Here is a 20,877-nt window from a genome sequence, read left to right as displayed (position 1 = left end):
CAACAAAGTATATGTTACTAAGTCAATAGAGAAGAACAAGACCTCCCAATTTCTACACCCTCCATGTAAATATTCAAAAACATCCATGTGAAAAGACCCAGAACCAAACTCTGCCCTCAGGGGGGGTCTGCATAATCCCTGGACATGTCTGCCACAGAGCTCCATTAGGGAGAGAAGAAAGAACTACTTATTTCCCAGAAGTGCTGAGTTGGTCTTTTCCAATTTTCAGACCATACCTGGAAAGAAGCTGCCTGGGGAGGTGTCCAAGGCAAGCGTAGGCCTGAGCAGTGACTTATAGCCAAGGCCAGGAAACAGTATGCTTGTTTCCCAACTTCTAAATGATATAGGAGAGTTAACACGTTCCTAGGTAGACAGGGAGGTCCCTGGTGGAATAAACAAAGACAGCCATATCCCAAAACTTCAGGTTTTGAAATCACTCCTTCGCTCCAGGACATAATGTAACAAGGCCTTGAGATTAATCATAAAATTCATTTTGGCCTGACAAACGGAGCAGATCTGATAGATAAAGAGTGGGTTACTTTGCTAATTCCTTTAGAATGGGCAAGCAGAACAAACCCGGTAGACGAATTTCATTAGAAGGCGCCAGTGCCCTTCTTCAAACAAGTTCCCTTCTTCAAACAGCTCCACTTCCCCAAGCAGGCAAGGGAAGGTATAAAAGTAAGAGCTTTTGCCTCCGTCATGGGGCACCCCCCATTCGGGACCCCCTCCCACTCGGGAGCTGCAACCTCTTTTCCTGCCTCTAATAAACTATCCTCTTTTTAAAACTTTCTGCCTCTCCCTGGTCCGTGTTTTCATTCTTTGGCTTCACGAGACATGATCCCGGCCTGCATTCAGAAACTGCCGGCAGATCCAACATCACCTACATCATAAAGGCGTGACTGGGGTGGGAGTGCGTCTGCAATCTTCAGGCAGCCCGTCTGTTTCTGGCTATCATTCCCACCCCCTCCAATAAAGGCAGCCAGAGCTCTCTGAGCCAAGTCTGGTCTTGACTCCTGGGAGCTCCAGACCTTTTCAGTGAAAGTTCTGCATAAACATGCTGAGGCAGATTCAGTGAACATTCCTACCATCACACCACTGCTCCCAGCGATGTATTGCCAGCCCTCAGGAAAGCAGGAGGGCTGACTGTTCTGAAACCCTGACCAGCAAAAAGACCAGGCTTGACCTGAGAGAGCAGTACTAATGGGGAACACTAAATGGCCAGCCAGGAGCATTAACTGTCATATGGAACCAAATGACAAGGCTCCTGTGGTCACTCAGGGTTTATATTCCTACCCTTTCTCTTTGCAAACACCCCTGATTGCCCAGGACAGAACCAGGCACTCAGACTCATAAGATCCCTTCTACCACACGTGCCTCCTTGCCTCCAGAAAGGAAACTCGAGTGCCCTGTGGCCTTAGAACACCTATTACCTTTGCCCCGTCACCCGCACCTCTTCTATTCTACCTGACGCATTTTAGGTGCTGACATGTGAGTCATTATAAAATCACTGCCCGCAACAGTTCACTCTTGCTGGCTATTTTCTTATCAACTTTGGCTCTCAGCATAAAGCCCTAAGAATGATGGCTGCCATACATTCTCATATTCCCATAATAACTTCACAGGCTGGAATTACGCAGCATCTTCCCACCTGATAAGTCACAAACATAGACAGAGCACGCAGTAACTATACTCTCCCCTGCATTGAGACAACACTGCTTTTTGCAGAGATCAGCTAACAAAACAAGCATGACAGTCATAAGGTTCCTGTCCGAGATTCCCAGATTTAACGGAAAACCTGTCTCTCAACTCATTCTACTGTGTTACTCTCGGTGTTCCCTCTTCCACACTGTCCACCTGGGGAAACGCTCTGACTCTCAGGCCCTCCTCGGCTGTACCTCCCGTGGCCCCCTGACATTCTATTGCAGGTATCAGCATAGGCTACTCTCCCCTTGGGGACTGTAAGCTCCTCCAAGGCGGGCACTGTGTCATGTTTATTTTTGTCTCCTTAGGGCCTTACGTAGTACCTGACATAACAAGGGGTCTAGTTAACTGTTGGCGAGTGAGTCAGTGAATCAAGCCCCCCACAAAAAGGTAAAGAATTCTGTCCGTTCTAGAGAACCTTCTCCCTCTTCTTCCCTAGGGAAGTCACATACCTTGTGGAGCTTGTCAGCATTGTCATAGTAACCCTGAAGTTCCTGGTGAAGCACCCGGTTTTCCTCTGTTAGTATCTCCACCATCTGCTGGGCTCGCTCCACAATTGCAAATGCATCTGGACCAAGCTGCTGGCTGGGGGAGGCGGCAGGTGGGGGCTGTGGAGCTGCCAGGGTCACCGGAAGTGGAAGCGGCAAGGAGGTGGAGTGCAAAGGCCCGCTGACGGAGGAGTTCTGGGAAGACATCGGGCTGTGCTGCTGCACTGTCGATGGGAAAGGCAGTTGGCATGGGCGGCTGCAAGGAAACAGAAGACCAGTAATCAGACCCCAGGGAAATGCTGGAGAAGGAAGGAAGCCCCAACGATATATCCATTATCGATGGCTTCCACTACCAGAGGTCATCAATGCACTTTCCAATGCTGGGCTGAGTACGACAGGTTCAGTTCCTCAGTCCACAGACATTAAATGTCTCCCTCTGAATCTGGTCATTGGAGCAGAGCGAACAAGACAGACAGGGCGTCTGCTCTCATGTAGTTTACATTCTTAGGGAGAGAGACAGGCAAGCCATCAAACAAGAAACAAAGAAAGCCAGATATGGACAAGTAATGAGTCTCCAAAGAACAAAGCAGAGAGACGTGACAGTGAATGACTGAGGGGCAGATTCATACTGACAGGTCAAGGTAGGAGTCTCTGAGAAGCAGATGTTGGAGTTGAAGTCTGAATGACAGGCAAGAAGGAACTTGCCAGAGGTTTCACTATTTTTATTCAGGGGAACTATTGTTTATTGGGGGGAGGGAGTAGAGAAGTGGGAAAAAGAAGTATGCCGGTAGGGGAATCAGGATTTACAATGGGCAAGGTGAAGTAGCAGAAGAAAGCGAACTGATACAAAGCATAGCCAGCAAAAGCAGAGGGATGGCCCAAGCCTTTGCAAGCCAAGGCCAGCCATTCCTTCAGAGTGTAAACGGAGGCCAATGGAGAAGCTGCCTTTACCTGACTAATGTATGTAGATGGTACACACAGTGGCAAGAATGGAAGAAAGGCGACCAGTGAGGAGGCCTTGGTGTGGTCTCGGTGGGAACTAAGGAAGGTTCACGGGGACGTAGCAGAAGAGAAATAACAGATGGATTTGGGATAGGTTTTGTATATATTACAGATGGGGAAGGAAAAAGTGAGAAAAATTAAAAATGATTCTTCGATTTGGGGCTCTACACAAATACACAGGGGTACCATTTAAAGAAATGGGAAACATTTGGGGGAAGAAACTTTTACATTTTGTGTTTTGATTTGCTGGGGTGAAGAGGTCTGGAAGTCAAAGTCTGATTTTAGCCACATTACAAAGAACACATACAGGTGTCACTTGATGGTTCAAAGTCCAGGTAGTAGCTCCTACATTTAAATTATGAATTTCCATCTCCTGTCTCCACTCCCTAACAATTCCCTCCTCACTATTCTGTTAACCAGTTTTATAAGAACCAATGTATTTTCTTTCAGCCTAAGCCAAGGCCTCCGAACAATTTCTACAGGTAAAGACAGCAAACATAGTCTTGGTATGTGGTTCTCCAACCACAGCTGTCTCACTTCTTCAGACTTAGGAAAACTAGTTTCCTTGTTGACCCCCTCAGCCTTTAGGTCTCAATCTGGGAACTGGGGTGCTAATAATTATCAGCAACCCCAAAATCATCAACATTCTTTCTCAAAGGGCTAAGTCCTCTAGAAATTCAGCTACTTCTAATCTGTAAGTTACACGTCCCATTACTCGTGACCATCCATAGTCAAAGTTTTCAGAGCTACTCCCATTTTTCCCAGGGGGTTGCCTGGCCTTACATTTTTCCTTTTAAGTATACTTACTGGCATGTTTTTAGACCCTGTCAGCTTCCATCTCTCATTCTGTAAGCATTTCTTGTAGCCAGGATTCCTCTGAATGCCAACTCGTGGCAGTTAAATGTCAAACTCTAGAAGACAACTTGACAAGGGTCATCTTAGCTCTCCCTACAAGGATATACAGACATTCATAAAGATGACCTCAGAATAAACCCGGCAGTACCTAACAGAATAACTAACCACAGGCCTCGCTTTGGTAGCTAACTAATATCAGAGGCTCCACCTGAGCTTGGGAGATATTTTCCTACGAGATTTCCTTATGCCTTCAACCCAGAAGCCCCTTCCATTTCATGTGAAAATAACCGGATCTAAGTTCCCCAAGGCAAAGTGGAGAACTGTGGAGCTCAATGTGATTGTTTTTTCCTTAAGTGAGCTCCCCCTTCCAGCCATCCTCAGATTTCAGATAGAAATGCTGTCAGTGGGGAGGTAAAAACCATCCCTCCTCCCTCCCTCTCCACACCTATTACATAATGACCTGGCCATCTCTTTAGAAATTAAACATTTCTGTACTTGGATGAATTTGGGCCCCTTCAATACTGAAGTGTATGTGAATATGTGTCATCCTGTGTGTATGAGGTCCAACTCTATCCCAAGAGTGAAATGCCCCGGAGTGCCATTCACAATGCCCAGGTTTTACCCAATTACAGGTACTCCTAGCAGGTATGGACCCAAGAAGAACCACAGATCTGTTACTGAGTAAGTGTATTCTTGCAGGCTGGCTAAATCCTACAGTACATTTTTCATGGAAAGAGATTACCTTGGCAAGAGACAAAATACCACAAATTACACTGCCTCGATTCAAAGGCAGACACCCATTCCCACCTCCTAAGTACTCCCTTCACACTTCATTCAAAGCAAGGGATAGATGTGGTGGTCTCCTCGGAGCTAAGGGGTCCCTAAGGAGCCTACAGTCCCGTTTTCCAAAGCATCAGGGATTCCCTTTGACCCAGGCAGCTTTGGGCTAGGGCTTCTTTCTTTTAATATCTAGTGAACTCTGGGATATGGAACTCACTTATGGTCAATGATGGGCTTATCTTCTCAGTCATCTTTTCCGTTATATAGCAAAAAGGAAGTGCCTTGTTAACGCCAGCCTAAGTCATCCATTATGGTGACTAGCTACCTGAGCGGCACTGCAAGAAAAGGGTGTTCGCCAAGCTTAAGGGACAAGAAAGAACAGGCCTTTTCAAAATGGGAAGTGTTCTATTAAACAGAGAACACTGGTCGCACAAATAACTCGGTTACATATTCAATAAACACCAACACCACATTACAATGGATGAGGTGCAGGCAGAACAGCAAACCTCTATTCCTGGGCCCCACTACTCAGCCAGGTGGGGTTGGTGGGCTCTAAGACCTGTACAGACAGATTTGTGCTTAGTGTAAATGAGGGGGAAAGAGTGTTAGGAGAGAATAGAAAAATTTCACATGCGGTCATACGAGTGTTATGAAACAACTTATCCTCAGCTTCCAAAGAGAACGCTACTGACTCGCCATCATTAGAATAAATACTTCATAACAATGGAGATACAGAGAAAAGGGGAAAGGGGATGGGAACAATTGTTTATTGAGAAACTACCTGCGAATAGCATTCTATGCCATAGTTGTCTATCTGTGAGCCCATTTTCTGTGTTAGATTGTGAAATCAGAGAGCTACCTTATTCCATATCATGTGTCTCGGTTTCCTGGGACTATATGCCACTTAGGTCATCGTCAAAGGACTTAGGAGTTAATATGTATAAAGCCTGGCACAAAGGAAACACGGGACTAATGTTAGCTATTATCACCATTACTGTAATTATTATCATTTGTATCCCACAGCCCCCGTGCAGAGCCTAGTACTGAGTGTGGCGTTTATGAGAAGTCCAATAAAATTTTTCTGTTATGGTTAACATCCATTGAGCACTTTTCACATTCCAGTAGCAATATGAACTGCTACATGCATAATCTCATTTTAACCTTTATAATTGCTTTACAAAATAGGTACCACTGTCAATCTCTCTCGTTAGATGAGAAAAAACGGCATGGGATGGTAAGTAACTTGCAAAATATAACAGAGACAATAGGAACATAAAGGAGGTCTAAGCCCAGGCTTTTTGATTCCAGGGTCCACGCAGTTCACTGTTTTCCTGTACTAGTGAAAGCAGGGAGGAAAGGCGGCGCCCTTTCGTCCTCTGATCCTGGGTTCCTGTGGCCCAGTCTGAACCACCACCACGTCCATCCATGATTCACACCCTAACATAAAAGTATCAGAACTTTTTGTAGGCTCAAGCAGCCTCAGGGGAAGTGTAAAGGCTAGAAACTTGCTGAGTTATTCTCTTGGACTGTTACTTATTTTGAACATTCCGCAGGTTAAGGTCTTGTCTACCGAAAGCATTTTTAACTAACATTTATTGAGGGTCTATGCTACCTACCAGACACCGCCTTTCATCACTTTGCTTAATCCTCACAAAAAACGAGGCAGGTACTACCGACACGTCCTGGTGCGTTCCCAAGGAACCGAATGAGCCTTGGAACACCATAGAAAGTAACCTTTCTTCCATCTACCATCAAACTGACCATTTATTTAAATGCATCAAAGAAGAACTGAAAAAGCCTTTTCTCCCCAAGTACATAGTGATGTTTTAAAAACAGGAATCAAAGAATTTAAAGAGCCACATCTATGAGACAAAACAGGGGTAATATAGAGAAGCTCTGTAGGCTGGCCCTCCATTGTCAGAGACTTGGACCATGCCGCCCGCGCATACCCCAATCCCAGAATTCGCACCTATTTCTTTCCTCTGAACTTACAACCTTGCCTAAATCACAATCTTGACAATCTACCACCACTGCCTTCCGGCATGGTTTTTGTTCTCGTGAATTTTATTTAAATGTCATATTAATTTTTCAAACACGTGTGTCTTTTTTCCCTAATTATTAGCATGCCTGGTTTCTGAGGGTAGAAAATTATGACTTATACTAAGTTGATACTAATTAAATTTTTGTTAATTGATTTGGCCCCTAAGCCCAAGAGCAAGTTAGGAGACGCACTTTCAAAGAAAGGCTAAACCTTCAACACTGTATTGTTAAGGAAGAGACTTCTGGTATTTAGATTTGTTCTGAATAATATACTGGTAGGTAAAATCTCAAATCATGACGTTGCCAATATAATAACAAAGCTCTGTGCCACTGCCTTCTTCTTATGCATTTGGGGTCACAAAATGCAGTTCAAAACTAGAGTGATGATGGTATTCGGAATAGGGAAACAAGGTTATTGGTGGCATCTAATCAATGGTCCATTTGCCCCTCTTTATATATAACAAGACTTAATACATAAGCTTATTTTAACTTAAGTATTTACATTATAACTGTATATAAATGAGCCACGCGTAGCTCTTTACATCTACTGTGTCACTTAATTCTCACAAGTTTGGGCATTCACTGCTCTCATGCCCTGCATCATCCTATTTTTAAAGTATGCAAGCTAAGGCTCAGAGCATTCTCAAACCAGAGATTTCAGTCTTTACAAAGTGGGGAAACAAAAAACAAAAAACAGCTTTGAACCTGGCACAAACTAAATACTGGAGTAATGTTAGCTATTATCACAATTATTATAATTATTATCATTTGTATCCACGGCCCCAATACAGAGCCTAGTACTGAATGTGGTCATACCAGCACTGTTCCTTAATATGGGGTCTCTTTTTTCTGATTCTGCTTCTTTCTAGCCATGTAACCATGGGCAAGTTTTTAATTTCTTCACTTTTAAATGGTGATAGTAATAGTATCTCCCTCACAGAGTTGTAAGCATTAATGAGATAATGCATATAAAGCATTGCACATAGATAGCGTCTATCTTTAGGAAAGTATTTAATACCTGTTAGCCTCTATTATTTTATTACACACTGCTAATGGGTGTTACGAGAAAGGCAAGAAGCACCATCCTTGGGTGTCCCTTACGCTTCAAACCCTATGTTGTGAGAATCACAGTCCCTAATCTTAAAGCCTCGATGAGGAGTCAAAGCATACTCCAGCACCGCAGAATCTTCCAGTTCGGAAGAGTTTTCTTACAATGCAACAGAACAAGAGCACAAGGTGATGTCCATGTGTCAGGACACTCTCTCTCGGACACAGATTCTCACTTCCTTCTAGACCTGTGCTATCCAAAACAGCAGCCACAGCCACATGTGACTACCGAACACCTAAAATGTGGCTAGTCTAAATCAAGATGTGCAGGAAGGGTAAAATACACATAAAATATATATATATGTAAAAGCTCATTAATAGTTTTTTTTATGTTGATTACTTATTGAAGTGGTAATTTTGATTATAATGGGTTAATTAAAACATGTTTTAAAAATGTTTTTAAATGGATTAACTAAAATGTTATAAAATTATTTTCACCTGCTTCTTTTAACCTTTTCAAAATGTGGCTGCTAGAAAATTTTTAATTAGACATGTGGCTCACATTATATTTCTATTGGACAGCACTGCTCTCGACCATATTGCCCATACACCTAAAGGCCTCATTTTGGAGACACAATTCCAGAATCCACTGAGCATCAAAGGAAGTCATACAAACAGACCAGCAGTCCTTACTCCGTTGTCCATATGTCCCCAAGCATCAGTGGTGAACAACACGCTATATTCAATATGTTAAACTATATGCCTATCTACAATTAGGCAATCATGCTAACATTTAATAAATATGGCTTGTGTGATAAACAAGAATTTTTCAAACCATGACGGGCAAAGAAACCTCAATGGATAAACAGATAAAGGATGAGATTAAGTGATTCAAAAGAGAAAATGCGAGCAGCCAAATATACTTCCCAAAGCAAACATTAATAGACAAATAAAATCAAAACGACTTTTTTTCAGTTTATCAACATTAACAATTCAGTTCAACAAGCTTTTACTGAGCTCCCAGGCAAAGATTTTTTTTAAATTCTCAAGATCTGACACATACTAAGATTTCATCTGTGTAAAAAACAATGCAGAGAAAAATGACTAGAAGGAACGATGACAAAAGGTCAGAGTGACTGTAGGTGATGGGATTACGGGTTTTTTTCTTCTTTTACTCCTATTTTTCTGTTTTTTATATAATTTCTACAGTAAATATATATAGCTACTTGGAAAAAAACACATTTCATTATCTAAGCAATACATGTACATTATAGGAAATCTGAAAAATAAAAATAGGCAAAATATCAGCATTGTTATTTTGATAACCAGAAAAAGTAAACAAAATGAAATAAAACAATTGAAAAATGAGGTGAAACAAAGGGCGTCTTGGCTGTGCAGAGGTTCAAATTTTACAACTTCTCGCCCAATAAAAGTACCTCCTATTTATACAGAGCTTTCCAACTTAAGAGTATTTTCTTATAATTTTCTGACCCTCAAAGCGACATAGTGAACAGTAGTTCTAACAGTGATTTTCTTTGGGTAATGGGACTGTGGGTAATTTCTATTTCCCTTCTTTTTCTTTTTTAGGGGGTGGTGGAGTGGGAGTTATCTGTATTTCTAAATTTTCTACAATGAACATGTTTTATTTCTGTCAGGAAGAAAGTCAGTTTTAGGAAAAATCAGCTATAACAAGTTGCAGATAAGCAAAGTGAGGCTCAGAGAATTTACATAATTTGCCACAAAGTGGAAAAGCCAGAATTCGAACCCTCCTCAAATCTTTTCCCAAATGTACAGCCTTCCCAACTTGCCCCCTTTAGTTGTGCAGATACTGTAAGACTCATAAATGTTCAAATTAAGACTCTACTCTTGGGTAAACTAAAGTCATAATTATGACTATGCAGGATGGATATAGATAATCCTCTTGTTTGGAGAAGTCACTCATTTTAATGTCTTACAGCTGGGATTGTGTTAGGTTTCCTGAGAAAGTAACCTGAACTTGACCCTTGCCTTTTGAAATTCCCATACAGCAGGGCTGTTTCTCAGGATAAACAGGGCATTTTACTTGGCTCATCCAGCCATAATTCAGCTTAAAAATTGGAGAAACTCCGGAGATCTAATGCTGGTATTCAAAACACATGTTTAGCTGATGGACTTTAAATAAGGCCTCTCAACCTCATGTTTGTTTAGGGCAATGCATACTTTTTAATCCAATAGCTGTGGGTCTGGCTTACCTTTTGGTTCCACACGGCAATTCATTTTCACAACTATATAAACTGCAAATCATAATTCACAATTTTGGAAACATACACTTACTCCAAAAATTCTCCTTCTTCCTCCAGCCTTTTCCAACTCAAAGCAAGATGGGCCCACCAAGCATTCTTTCTTGTACTATGGCACATTCCAAACCTCAAGCCCACCAAGAATACGACCTGCTCTTTAGCACATATCTTTATGCTGGCTCATGTTTTAATCTGCACTCTGGCTGCACTGTCGGACTGACGTGGGTTTCTTGGGGAGAGGCGTTCTCGCTCTTTAATTTGCCACATGTGCTCCTGGGCTCTGCCCCACTTTGCTCCCTCCCTCTTCCCTGCACCGTCATTTGTTCTCAAGAGAATGTCAATAACTTTGACTCTATCTCAAATAAAATCAATCCAGGTTTCTCAAGGGGAAATGCACGGTGCATATTTTTAAGGAAAATGTGAGCGATTTGGGGGATTGGTCGCACCATAGGCTCCCTCCGTTAATGCAGGAAACTGCAAGGCCCTTGCACTGATGGGAAGGATGGTGGTGATGATGGCTACCCGTGAAGAGAAGTGAGCGAGCACGCTCTGTGGAGAGACATCCACAGCACCTCTTCCTCTGACGTCATCTTAGAAGAAGATGTTTTTATCAGCTTAGGACAGAAGGGCTGGGTCAAATGCCACCATATCATGCTTTGTATCTATCTACATACTAAAAATCAAATTCATGTATTAATAGATAAACTATTAATAATAAACTATAGAATAAACTATTAATAATAAACAGTTCCACTCCTCTCTGCTTCCAGTCAGCTGGTAAATAAAACCCCCTATGCTGAACAGGTAAGATTCCGCCAAGATAAAGGGCAAAAAGGCAATGGACAGGCTCAGAGAGTGAGAAAAAAATGCTCTTTTCACCAACAAGAGTCACATTTTCCAAACTGATGCTGCCAGAAGCATAAAAATTAATCATTAAAACATCACTTATCGTCCATAACTGAAACATTCTGCTAAAAACAGGCCAAGGCAACAATCTCCCAGGTTCCCACTTCCAAATGCAAGCAAACTCAAGACAGACTAAGCTCACAGCCTGGAGCTGTCAGCAGGGTTAAGTCTGCTCCTATAGTCTTCCAGGATATGGAAGAAAAAGGGTATCTGTGGGATCCTCCTCCCAGAGTCTGGAGTACGCACTCAGACTTCTGGTCCTAAAAAAGAGGTGAGCAGAGCACAGGCTGTATGTACACCAGGTGTGAGAATACACCTGATTAGAAATTCACCAGAAAAGTGACACCGAGTAAAAATGTAAATCTTTGCCTGCACTGTAATATACAGCAGACACACAGACACATGGTGTGACCGAATGGGATGTGCAACGTGTGACAAAGAGACCCAGGTGTGCACTGGCTTCTGCATTTCCCAGCTGGCACCCATGACTAAGTTACTTTAACCTCTCTCTCCAAGCCAAAGTTTATATCATATATAAAAGTGGGGTTGTTAACAGTATGCACCCCTTAGGACTGCTGTGAAGGAGGAGTGCCTGGCACACAGTAGGCACCCGACAGTTTAGTCCTACTGCCACCACCACCACCCACCTCTGCTCCACTGTCACCCACTAAGGGTGCAAAAGGAATTCTCGAAACTGGAAAATCAGAGCAAGTGTTAGTAAAAACAGGTTTTAGTTTACTCTGAATCCATTAAAATATAAAAAATATATGAACAGGAAACACGAAGAACCAATTTTCAAGATCAAATAAATCTAACCATTAAAATATACCCTCTCAAAATTTAACCTAGCTAATAACTACAATTAAAATAAGAAGTTAACACTATTTGCCTATTAAATTAGCAAAATTTCTGATTATAATGACTTAACATTGATCAAAGTACAGTGAAACAGGCACTGTAATATTTTTACAAAGTTATCTGGTATCAGAAGTCATGAAATGGTCACTACAATTTACCCAATAATTTCAATTCTAAATAATGATCCTAAAGAACTAAACCAAAATATGGAAAATTTGACATGCACAATGGTATTCATAACATTCTTTATAAAGTGAAGCAAATTATATACTTTATGAAATATTAAGCAGCGATAAAAAGGATGGTTATGGAAACAAATATTGTATAAAAAACACGATAAAACACTATTAATAAAAGCTAAGATACTAAACTGAATATAATCTACAACATGTGAAAAAATTAATTTGTATAGGAAAATTGTTAAGAGTGGTTACATTAAGAAAGGATATTTTAAGTAATTTTTTAGCATCTTTAGTTCTCACTTTTGGAAACATGGACAGATTTCTTTGGAAAACAAACATGTACTTGACTAATGTACTCCAAACTGCTTTAATAAAAATCAGATCATCCACCAGTATTCATTCATGCATTCATTTCCATTAATAGTATACAGATTGCATAAGCCAACTCGCTGCTTCCAGAAGTACTCTGTTTTTACGAAGTGAGTCAGAATTAACATCCAAATGCTTGCCTTTTTTTTTTTTTTTAAGCACCATTTTCCATGGAACAACTTGTTCCATTCTCACCTTGTCTATTTCTACCCTTCTCCATTTCAGTTTGAAGGAAAAGGAAGATGGAGCAGAAACAAAACCAGAGCCTTTATCCTCAGCTGGCTCACGTTCCCTGGAGGGCCCCACCAGATAACCCAGTAAGTCCCACCTTAGTCCCTCCATCTCCACCAGCTTCACTAACTCACCCAGGACAAAGGGCAAGCCGTGACTGATGGCCTCTCCGAGGGGTTTCCCACAAAAGAAGTCTAACGTGCTTTATAACAATCCACCACAAATCTCCATCTTTAGTAGATCAGAGCAGGTGAGAGAATTTGTACGCTGTGGTGAATCAGCAATGAAGGCAAGCACTCCACGTTCTTATTCCTCTTGTCATAAGCTCTAAGATCTGTCTCACTTGTCTCTTTCGATCTTTCTATCTCTAGGCGAAAAGTAGGCAAGTCTCAACAACATAATGGGTTGGATCAAACCACTGAATATTTGCAACATACTGCGTCCATTTTTGCAGCACAAGGCAAGGAGATGTACTCAGGGAACTCACTCAGAGGCCTCTCCTCGTCCAATAGTCGATGATATATAGACCCGACAGCCTGCAGCTTTCTAAACCATCGCTGTTAATGACATAACCTTTTAAGCTCACGGGAATGTGTCAGTGAAACTGGAAAGAGTCCTGCTCATCTTTTGGGTCAAAGATAACTTGAACATCACACACTGCTGAGTTTCAGATCCAACCTTTGGCGTGCAGGCCACTTTGAATATGTCTGAAGCAACTCTGTTTACCCTGTCAGCCACGGGTTGTGCCGCTGGAGCCATGCTGGCTAGTCATGGCCAGACTCACAAAGGGGCCTTATAGTTCTGGGGCCCAGCCTCAATGGCCTGTCTGTTATGTATCCTGGGACATTTTGATGTGTCATGTCAATCCAGCTGCCAAACCTGGCAATCGGCTTTCATCCCTCATACATTTCTTCTTCTTTTTGACGTCACAAATTTGAGACAAATGACTCCTTCCACAAATAACTGAGTAGACCTCCAAGAAGTGCTTCCCTCCTCCCCTTACCACGTCTCCTACACTATGTCACACCTACTGCCAAGTCACAAAAAGCAAAATGATCCACATTATGCATTGCCATTTAACAAACAGTAAAGCCAAAAGGATGGAGACTTCACTTGGAGATATTTTCACCTTCTGTCAAGCTCTAGAGGCTGAGTTAAACGTTCAGGAAGAAATAGGAACTATCACAAACCAAACTCTGATATGATTCTGGGATCAACGTCATGGATTATTTGAAACAATTCTGGTTAATCAATGTGGCACAAATACCAGAGATTTGAAGACTTTTGTTCCCCCCTCTTCAAACCTAATAGTTTTTTTAATTTAAATTTCTCCTTTGGCTTAAGGAACCATAAAAGGTTAAGAATAAGAGCCCCTGGGGCCCCATCTTGGATTCTCCAGCGGGGTCAGACTATGCCCAGAGAAGAATGAGTCCTATTGCCTGTCAGAGGTCTAAATGATGGTATACGGTTTCAGTGCTGCCATTCCCAGCCTAATGGAGGGACATGTGTCAGTCAGCTCTCTCTCTGCCAAGGCCCAGTCGCTCCTTCTTCAGAAGAGGTACAACCAACGTATGCCCTGCACACATGGGGTCGCATGGGGAAATCTCAGCTCATTCGATGTAGAAACAGATCAATAAAACCCTTTGTGCAAATGAAGACATCTCCAATAACAGACAGTGGCCACTTGTCTTCTCTTCTCATGCTCCATGCTCTCCTCAGACAAGTTTAGAAACCTCCCAATGCTGGCAAATCCCACACTTGTATCTTCAGATCCAATTTCTCTCTTGAGAGCTTGATTTCCAGTTGCTGTATTTCTAATTGCCCTATTCCTCAACTTTCATATCTAATCACTCTCTAAATCCTGTCAGTTCTGTTTCCCTTCCTCTCTTAGCACATAATGCTCCCCTATATCCTGGCCTCAAACCTAGGCCACCCTCACCCATTCTTACCTGGACTACTCAAACTGTCCCTGCAGGGCCTCGTAGCCTCCACTCTCCCTTTCCTCCAATTCACTGCCACTGAACAGCACTGCCTATTAAACACCAACATAGTCTCTACTTAAAAACACTGGTTTTCCCAACTGTTGAGTCTGACACTCAAAGACCTTCATGTAATGGTCTCAACTTCCCTGTCCGAACACACCTTCTGCCACTTCTTACCACACCCTATCCCGTCAGTGCTTCGCATTACTGAAGCTCATTCCAGACAAAACCTCCTAAACTTTTTATCTAAATAAATGACATTCCCCTCTGCATAGTACATCCTGCTACTTCACCTGTAACCCACAACTCTTGTTTATCCTTGGAGACCCAACTCAAATGTCACCTCCTCTACGAAGCTCTCCCCAGTCCCTCCAGTTGCGAGTCATACTATCCTCAGTCTGGTCCCCTAGCGCTCTGCACACTTCTACCCAAAAATAGCGCACTGCACTGCAATGATGTATTCCGACGCTGGTTTCCCTGGAGACAATGCTGTAAGGTTGTCCTTAAGGGAAAGGACTGTATCTGGTACAGGGCTGCATAGGACACATATTCGGTAAGTGGTGCTGAGTCTATCAATCAGTCAGAAGAGAAATCAGGGTAATGGAGGGAAAAGATTTTGACAGGATACTTGAGCCGAGTTCCAGCTGCCTCAGAGTTATGTACTGTGGAAATTTATTAATCTCTCCAGGCTTTAGCTTGTCATCTGTTGAATAAGGGGGTGGGACTGTATGATTTCTACAGTCCCTTTAACTCCTCCATTCTAGCATTCAGACTACATTTTCCTTTAAAATCTACAATGAAGAAAGACTCTATAAAATCCCATGGTAATAATATGTTCCAGGAGTTTGGATGCTCTCCACAAAGCAAGCCAGGAAAATTGCTGTTTTGCCTGGCCATTTGGCCGAGCTCCCAAGGACAGCCAACAACGGAGACTCCTCCCCTAAACTCATACATCCCCAAATGCCCTCTGTTTCGTTTCGCTCCACATATTTTGGCCAAAAAGTAGCTTACTAAATATCATGCACAGAAAAAAGAACACTGATGACAACAACCTAATATGCCTTGAAAACAAGTGCTACCAACATGACTGCTGAATTTTGAAAAGCCGAGTGAAACCTCTAGGCTCGATAATCACCTCGTTACCCCATACTCTGGGGGTGGCTGGTACCTCAGGACAGCCACTTCTGTCCTCGCAGGCTGAGGGGCAGGGTAAGGCTTGACCATCTCGTGGAGCATTCCAGGGTGCTGGTCGCTGTAGAAAAGTCCATGGTCCTGAGTCTTGCTGACCGGGGACATCATTTGCTTGGTCTTAAAGGGGTACTCGGGTGGAGGACCGCGGGGGTCCAGCACTTTACCTGTAGGCTGGGCTGGGGAAGGCCCCCCTCCTGTCTTGAACCCCTTTCCATTCCCTGAGCCAGGGAGGTGTTGCTTAGCACCATTCCTCTCCAGTGACAGCTGCATGATTCTCTCACTGAGAGAGCGGACGTGGCCCTGCTTGAGTTCTTTCAGGGCCTCGTCCTTATGCGCTTGTCCACTATTGGCACGGTTCACCGTGGGTCTCCCCTCAGTCCGGGACTTCTGACTGGTGCCCCCAGCCAGGTAGTAGCCATGACCTACGCCCCCCTGCGGCGGTGGCTGTTGCTGCTGCTGCTGCCCCCTAAAGAACTGGGACTGCGCTTTGGCCTCCTCATAAGTGGGTAGTTCCTCGTTGTTTTGCTGAGGCTGCGTGGACCGGACCTGTTTCTCCATCACCGTATTGTCCACCTGGTGTTCTTGACCCTGCGGTTCCTGGCGTGCCGACTGGTAGACCATTTGTGGGTCTTCTTGAGTGAGGTTTTCCGTGGAAGAAAAGCTGTTTGTAGGGTGGGCTGGACCTGCACTCCCTGTGGCCTGGTGCTGAATGGCCAGCAAGTTCATGTTCTCAGTCGGGGTGCCATACCGCAGTTGTTCCTGGATCAGCCGCTGTAATACTGTTCCAGCTGCCGCATCCTCGGAACCTCTCATTTCCACCTCTGAGATCCTCAGGAAGTTTGGGGAGTGGAAGTTACAAAGAGGATCCTCAACTAAAAGATAAGCATAGGAGAAAAGGTATTAGGCTGTTCCACAGGAATACAGGTCTGTAAGTACGTGATGAATAACTAACATTCTAACTATGGTAGCATTTAAAGAAACGATGTCAAATACACCACCATCACCACGTACCCGGCAGTTCCTCATGGAAGTGTTTCCCCAATTCAGAGTGTCTCTACTGCTCTTCCTGCTTCCTCCTAGGTCTTGCTCCATCCTTCCACCCCTCCCTTTCCTTTAATCTCCCCACTAACCCCTTCTCTTCATATAAACATGCCAAGTCTTTCCCATTTAAAAAATAAAATAAAATACAAGCAAGAACCAAAACCAAACAAAAATAAACCACTTTTTCACGGCCCTTCATATACCTCCAACTGCAACCCTGCCTCTCTCCTTCCCTTCTCTTTTAATTATCCTCAGTAAGCAATCTACACTGCTGTCTCTACTTTCCAAACACTCCATCCACTGCCCTCCCTATTGTTCTGATTAGTAACCAAGCGCAGTGAGAATTTTCCAGCTTGCATATTACTTCCTGAAGCATTTGGCATGTTGATTACCCACTTCTTGAAATGTTCTCCTAACTCTGGCAGCCAGATCACCCCCATCCTGGGTCTGGCTCCTGCCTCTCTGTCCACTCCTTCTCTGACTCCCTTTTCTCTACCTGGCCCTCACATTCTGGTGTTTCCCACAGCTCTGTCCTGAGTGCTCTTCCACCCTCACTCAACAGAATCTCCTGGGCGTCACATCCACTGCTCTCTTTCAATTACTGATCCATGACCCACACATCTATAACTGTCAGCCGATGGCCCACGAATTTTTCAAACTCAACGTGTCTTCCTAAACCCTCAACACTTACCCACCCAACGAACCCCCATATACCTGCCTTGTCTACACTTTGCCAAGCCAGAAACCTGGAAATTTTCCAAAATTCTTTCCTCTCCCTTACACCCAACATCCAGTCGGTAATCAATTCTACCTCTTAAACATCTCTCCCAACTCTCCTTATTCCCGTGCCAATCCCAAGGTTGATTATTAAGAACCACAATAAACCACAAGAACTATATCTGAGGTGCATATGATATGCCAGACATTGTACTAAATTGTCCCCATATATTAATTTATTCCATATATAATCATATGAGACAGATATTAATTCTCCTAATCTTACAGATAAAGGAGAATGGTTTAGAGAAGGTAAATTACAGAGGTCACAGAGGTAGGAAGAGGGAGAGCCAGGATCTGACTCATTCCACAACAAAATCTGTGTTCATTCCATGCTATTACAAGCCCTCGATGTCTCATACCCAGCCTCCGTATCTATTTCTCTGACATTAGTCTCATTCCCACTTCCAAGCCCACCCCTCAGACCCCCAACCTATCTTCCACATTAACCTGAAAGATTGTTCAAATAGGAAAACCGAATCATATCATTCCTCTGCACAAACTCCCTCAGTAATTAATTATAGGAGGAAACTGACATTCTGTCATACGGTATAGCAGGTACTGCCTTATCTATCCAGAAACACTTCATGCCACCAACACCTTGCCCTCAATGGCAACCCCTTAAAGTTTAGGCTCCAGCAATACCTAAGAACACGTGGCTCCCAGACATGCTCACTCTCTGGCCTCTAGGTCTTCGCTTGCATTCATCTCTCTGCCTAGAAAGATGCATCTCACCATGTCCTCCTGGAAACACCTGGAAATCTTCATGTGATAGCTCCCAAAGCTACCTTCTGAGTGAAACCTTTTCTGCTGCAGCCCAGCAGGCTTAAGCCCTCCTTCTCCGATGTCTCCCCTCCATTTGTACATATCTCATTAGGGTAATTATCACAATAGATGGCAATTCTTTATTTACACAAGACTCTAAACTCCTTAAAGGCAAGGATCATACCTTCTTATCTGGATCTTCCTACTGCACGGCCCAGTGAGGGGGATCAAATATTTAACCAGTAAGAGAATACCTCCATGAGCTCCCAGAAATATAACATTTTCCCCATTTCACAACAGGACCAGCAAATAGTGTACTGAGCATACTATATAGCATTGTAATAGTAAAAATTCTACCACTTACTACCAGCATGATCTTAAGCAAATCACTTGCTCTCTTCTAGCTCAATCTGCTCACCTGTAAACTGAGGGAGCTGAACTAGATCACCTCTTAGCAGCCTTCAGTTCTACAAATTCCATGCAACGATGGCTCTGTGTTTTTATATATATTATAGATACAGAACACATCAAATTGTCTTTCTTCCCCAGGGTTGCCTTCCCCTCCCCCCCATAAATGGCATTCTCATCATGAGTCGTTCAGATAGAAATTTCAGATTCACTTTTGACCTTTTTGTCTCCTTTGATCCATACATTTAATCAACTGCCAAGCTAGTTTTTCTCAGTCCACAGTGAAATGAGGAAAAAATAAAGGTGGTGCGATATGCTTACAAGATATATAAATATACACATACTCACGCATATACATGTATATATAGACACATGTCATTAGGTTTACTGTCTTTTTTTAACACTGTAGCCCTAGCCTTCATGGCCTCCGCTACTCTCTGGTTCTAGCTCTCCTAACTAGTTGCTTAGATGTCCTGAAAAGCCTCCTAGTATCTCTTGCCTCCAGACTCTTCTTTCAATCCACACTGTTTTTATTATCTGTCTTCTCTAGTAAAATTCAAGAACCAGGGGGAAGAGAGTTTCATCTGTTACATTTACACACTGTGCCCTAGTGCCTACAACACAACCCTGAACCGCAGAAGGCCTTTAGGACGTAATTGTCGAGTAAATTAAAGAATTTTACAGACTGGTTCCTGAAGCGCAACTCTGATCACATTGCTCTCCCTGTCTCCCCAAAACCATACCTCTGTGACCTCAGGCAAGTAAATTACTTGGCTTCTCTGAACCTCTCTCCTCTGTAAAATGGACAGACTTTGTATCTGCCTCACAGAAATGCATGTAGAGAAAATTCAGACGTATTCCTTACCTTTAGAGAATGTAAATCCAAAGTTCATCAGTAAAAAATTGTAAACGGTGAAAACAGATCACTGCAAGTCCACACAAAATGAACTCCCAAATAATTGTAATGAGCAATGAACAAATCCAAGGAAAGAGAGACGAATGTGGGTTGAACTGGGCCATCACGCACTCTGCAAATGCTGACTGAAAACCTGTCATATTCAGGCACTGTGACAGGTGACAGCAGAAGAGCAAAGGGAACTAGTCCTTACTCTCAGGGTAACTGATTTGAAAGGCTTAATGGAACAAGCAAATTCAAATAAAAACCAACGTTTTTGAATAAAAATACAAATAAAATAAATACACATTTCCAAAGGAAAATAATTTTTTAGATGAATAATAAAAGGAATGGGGTCTCATCGATCATGAAAACTATTAAATTCACTTTTCATAAGCACATTTGGACGCTGAGATCCTTCCCTAACGTGGTTTTAAAGATTTCCTCACAGCTTTACCCATCTCAAAAGCCCTCAAAAATAGGCAGGAAATCTTTACAACGGAAGGAGTTCCCTCCCTACTATAGTTCTGAATTTCTTCAGAACCTCTGAATTATTTCCAAAAAAGATTAACATAGAGAAGGAAAAAAGAAATGAAAGATTCTGGGAGAGAGTACAAAAACATATTTAGGAATTAGAAAAAAGTTAGGGAATAAATGGTATAATTCTGAACTTCCTACATAACCTAGGAACTCTCTCGGTTGAGAATCACATATTATAGTAAAACAGTCTATTAACACCATAGCACAAACATTAAAAATAAGGTACCTCTCAATAAAGAGACAACCAGTAACCCTGTATGCTGGTTTTTAAAATGAGGATAGAGAAAAAATTATGCAAAACAGCTAAAAATGAAACACACAAGATCATTTTGCTTTTCCAACACAAGTGCCAGTGAAAGAACTTACCAACTTTTTCCCTGACGGTACTGTTTGTCTCCACCGTCAAAACAGACGCTTCATGCCTCCCAGAATAGAGCGGAAAGTCTGGGAAAAAGTAATTGGGGTCTTCTATAATCTGGACTGGACTACTGGGACTGTAGCAGGCAGGAGGGGGATCTGCGGGGCGGAAAAAAGCAAAGT

At 42.7% G+C, this 20,877-nt stretch overlaps 1 protein-coding gene across 4 annotated transcripts in view; it reads right to left on the bottom strand.

Moving 5' to 3' along the window:
• The window catches only part of AMOTL1 (angiomotin like 1), a 123,127-nt gene that overhangs the window by 50,333 nt on the left and 51,917 nt on the right, over positions 1–20,877 (bottom strand). For all 4 annotated transcript variants that reach the window (XM_081063602.1, XM_081063600.1, XM_081063601.1 and 1 more), the window contains exons 2-4: positions 20,704–20,853; positions 15,856–16,783; positions 2,154–2,445 (exon numbers count right to left, since the gene is read on the bottom strand). In XM_081063602.1, the coding sequence (XP_080919728.1) occupies positions 2,154–2,445; positions 15,856–16,724 (1,161 nt within the window). In that variant the 5' untranslated portion in view covers positions 16,725–16,783; positions 20,704–20,853. The remainder of the gene's footprint in view (positions 1–2,153; positions 2,446–15,855; positions 16,784–20,703; positions 20,854–20,877) is intronic.

This window comes from Rhinolophus hipposideros (assembly GCF_964194185.1).
Source record: "Rhinolophus hipposideros genome assembly, chromosome: 10".
NCBI lineage: Eukaryota > Metazoa > Chordata > Mammalia > Chiroptera > Rhinolophidae > Rhinolophus > Rhinolophus hipposideros.
Note: the sequence above shows the minus strand (reverse complement) of the source record. Positions and strands in the feature narration are given on the sequence as shown.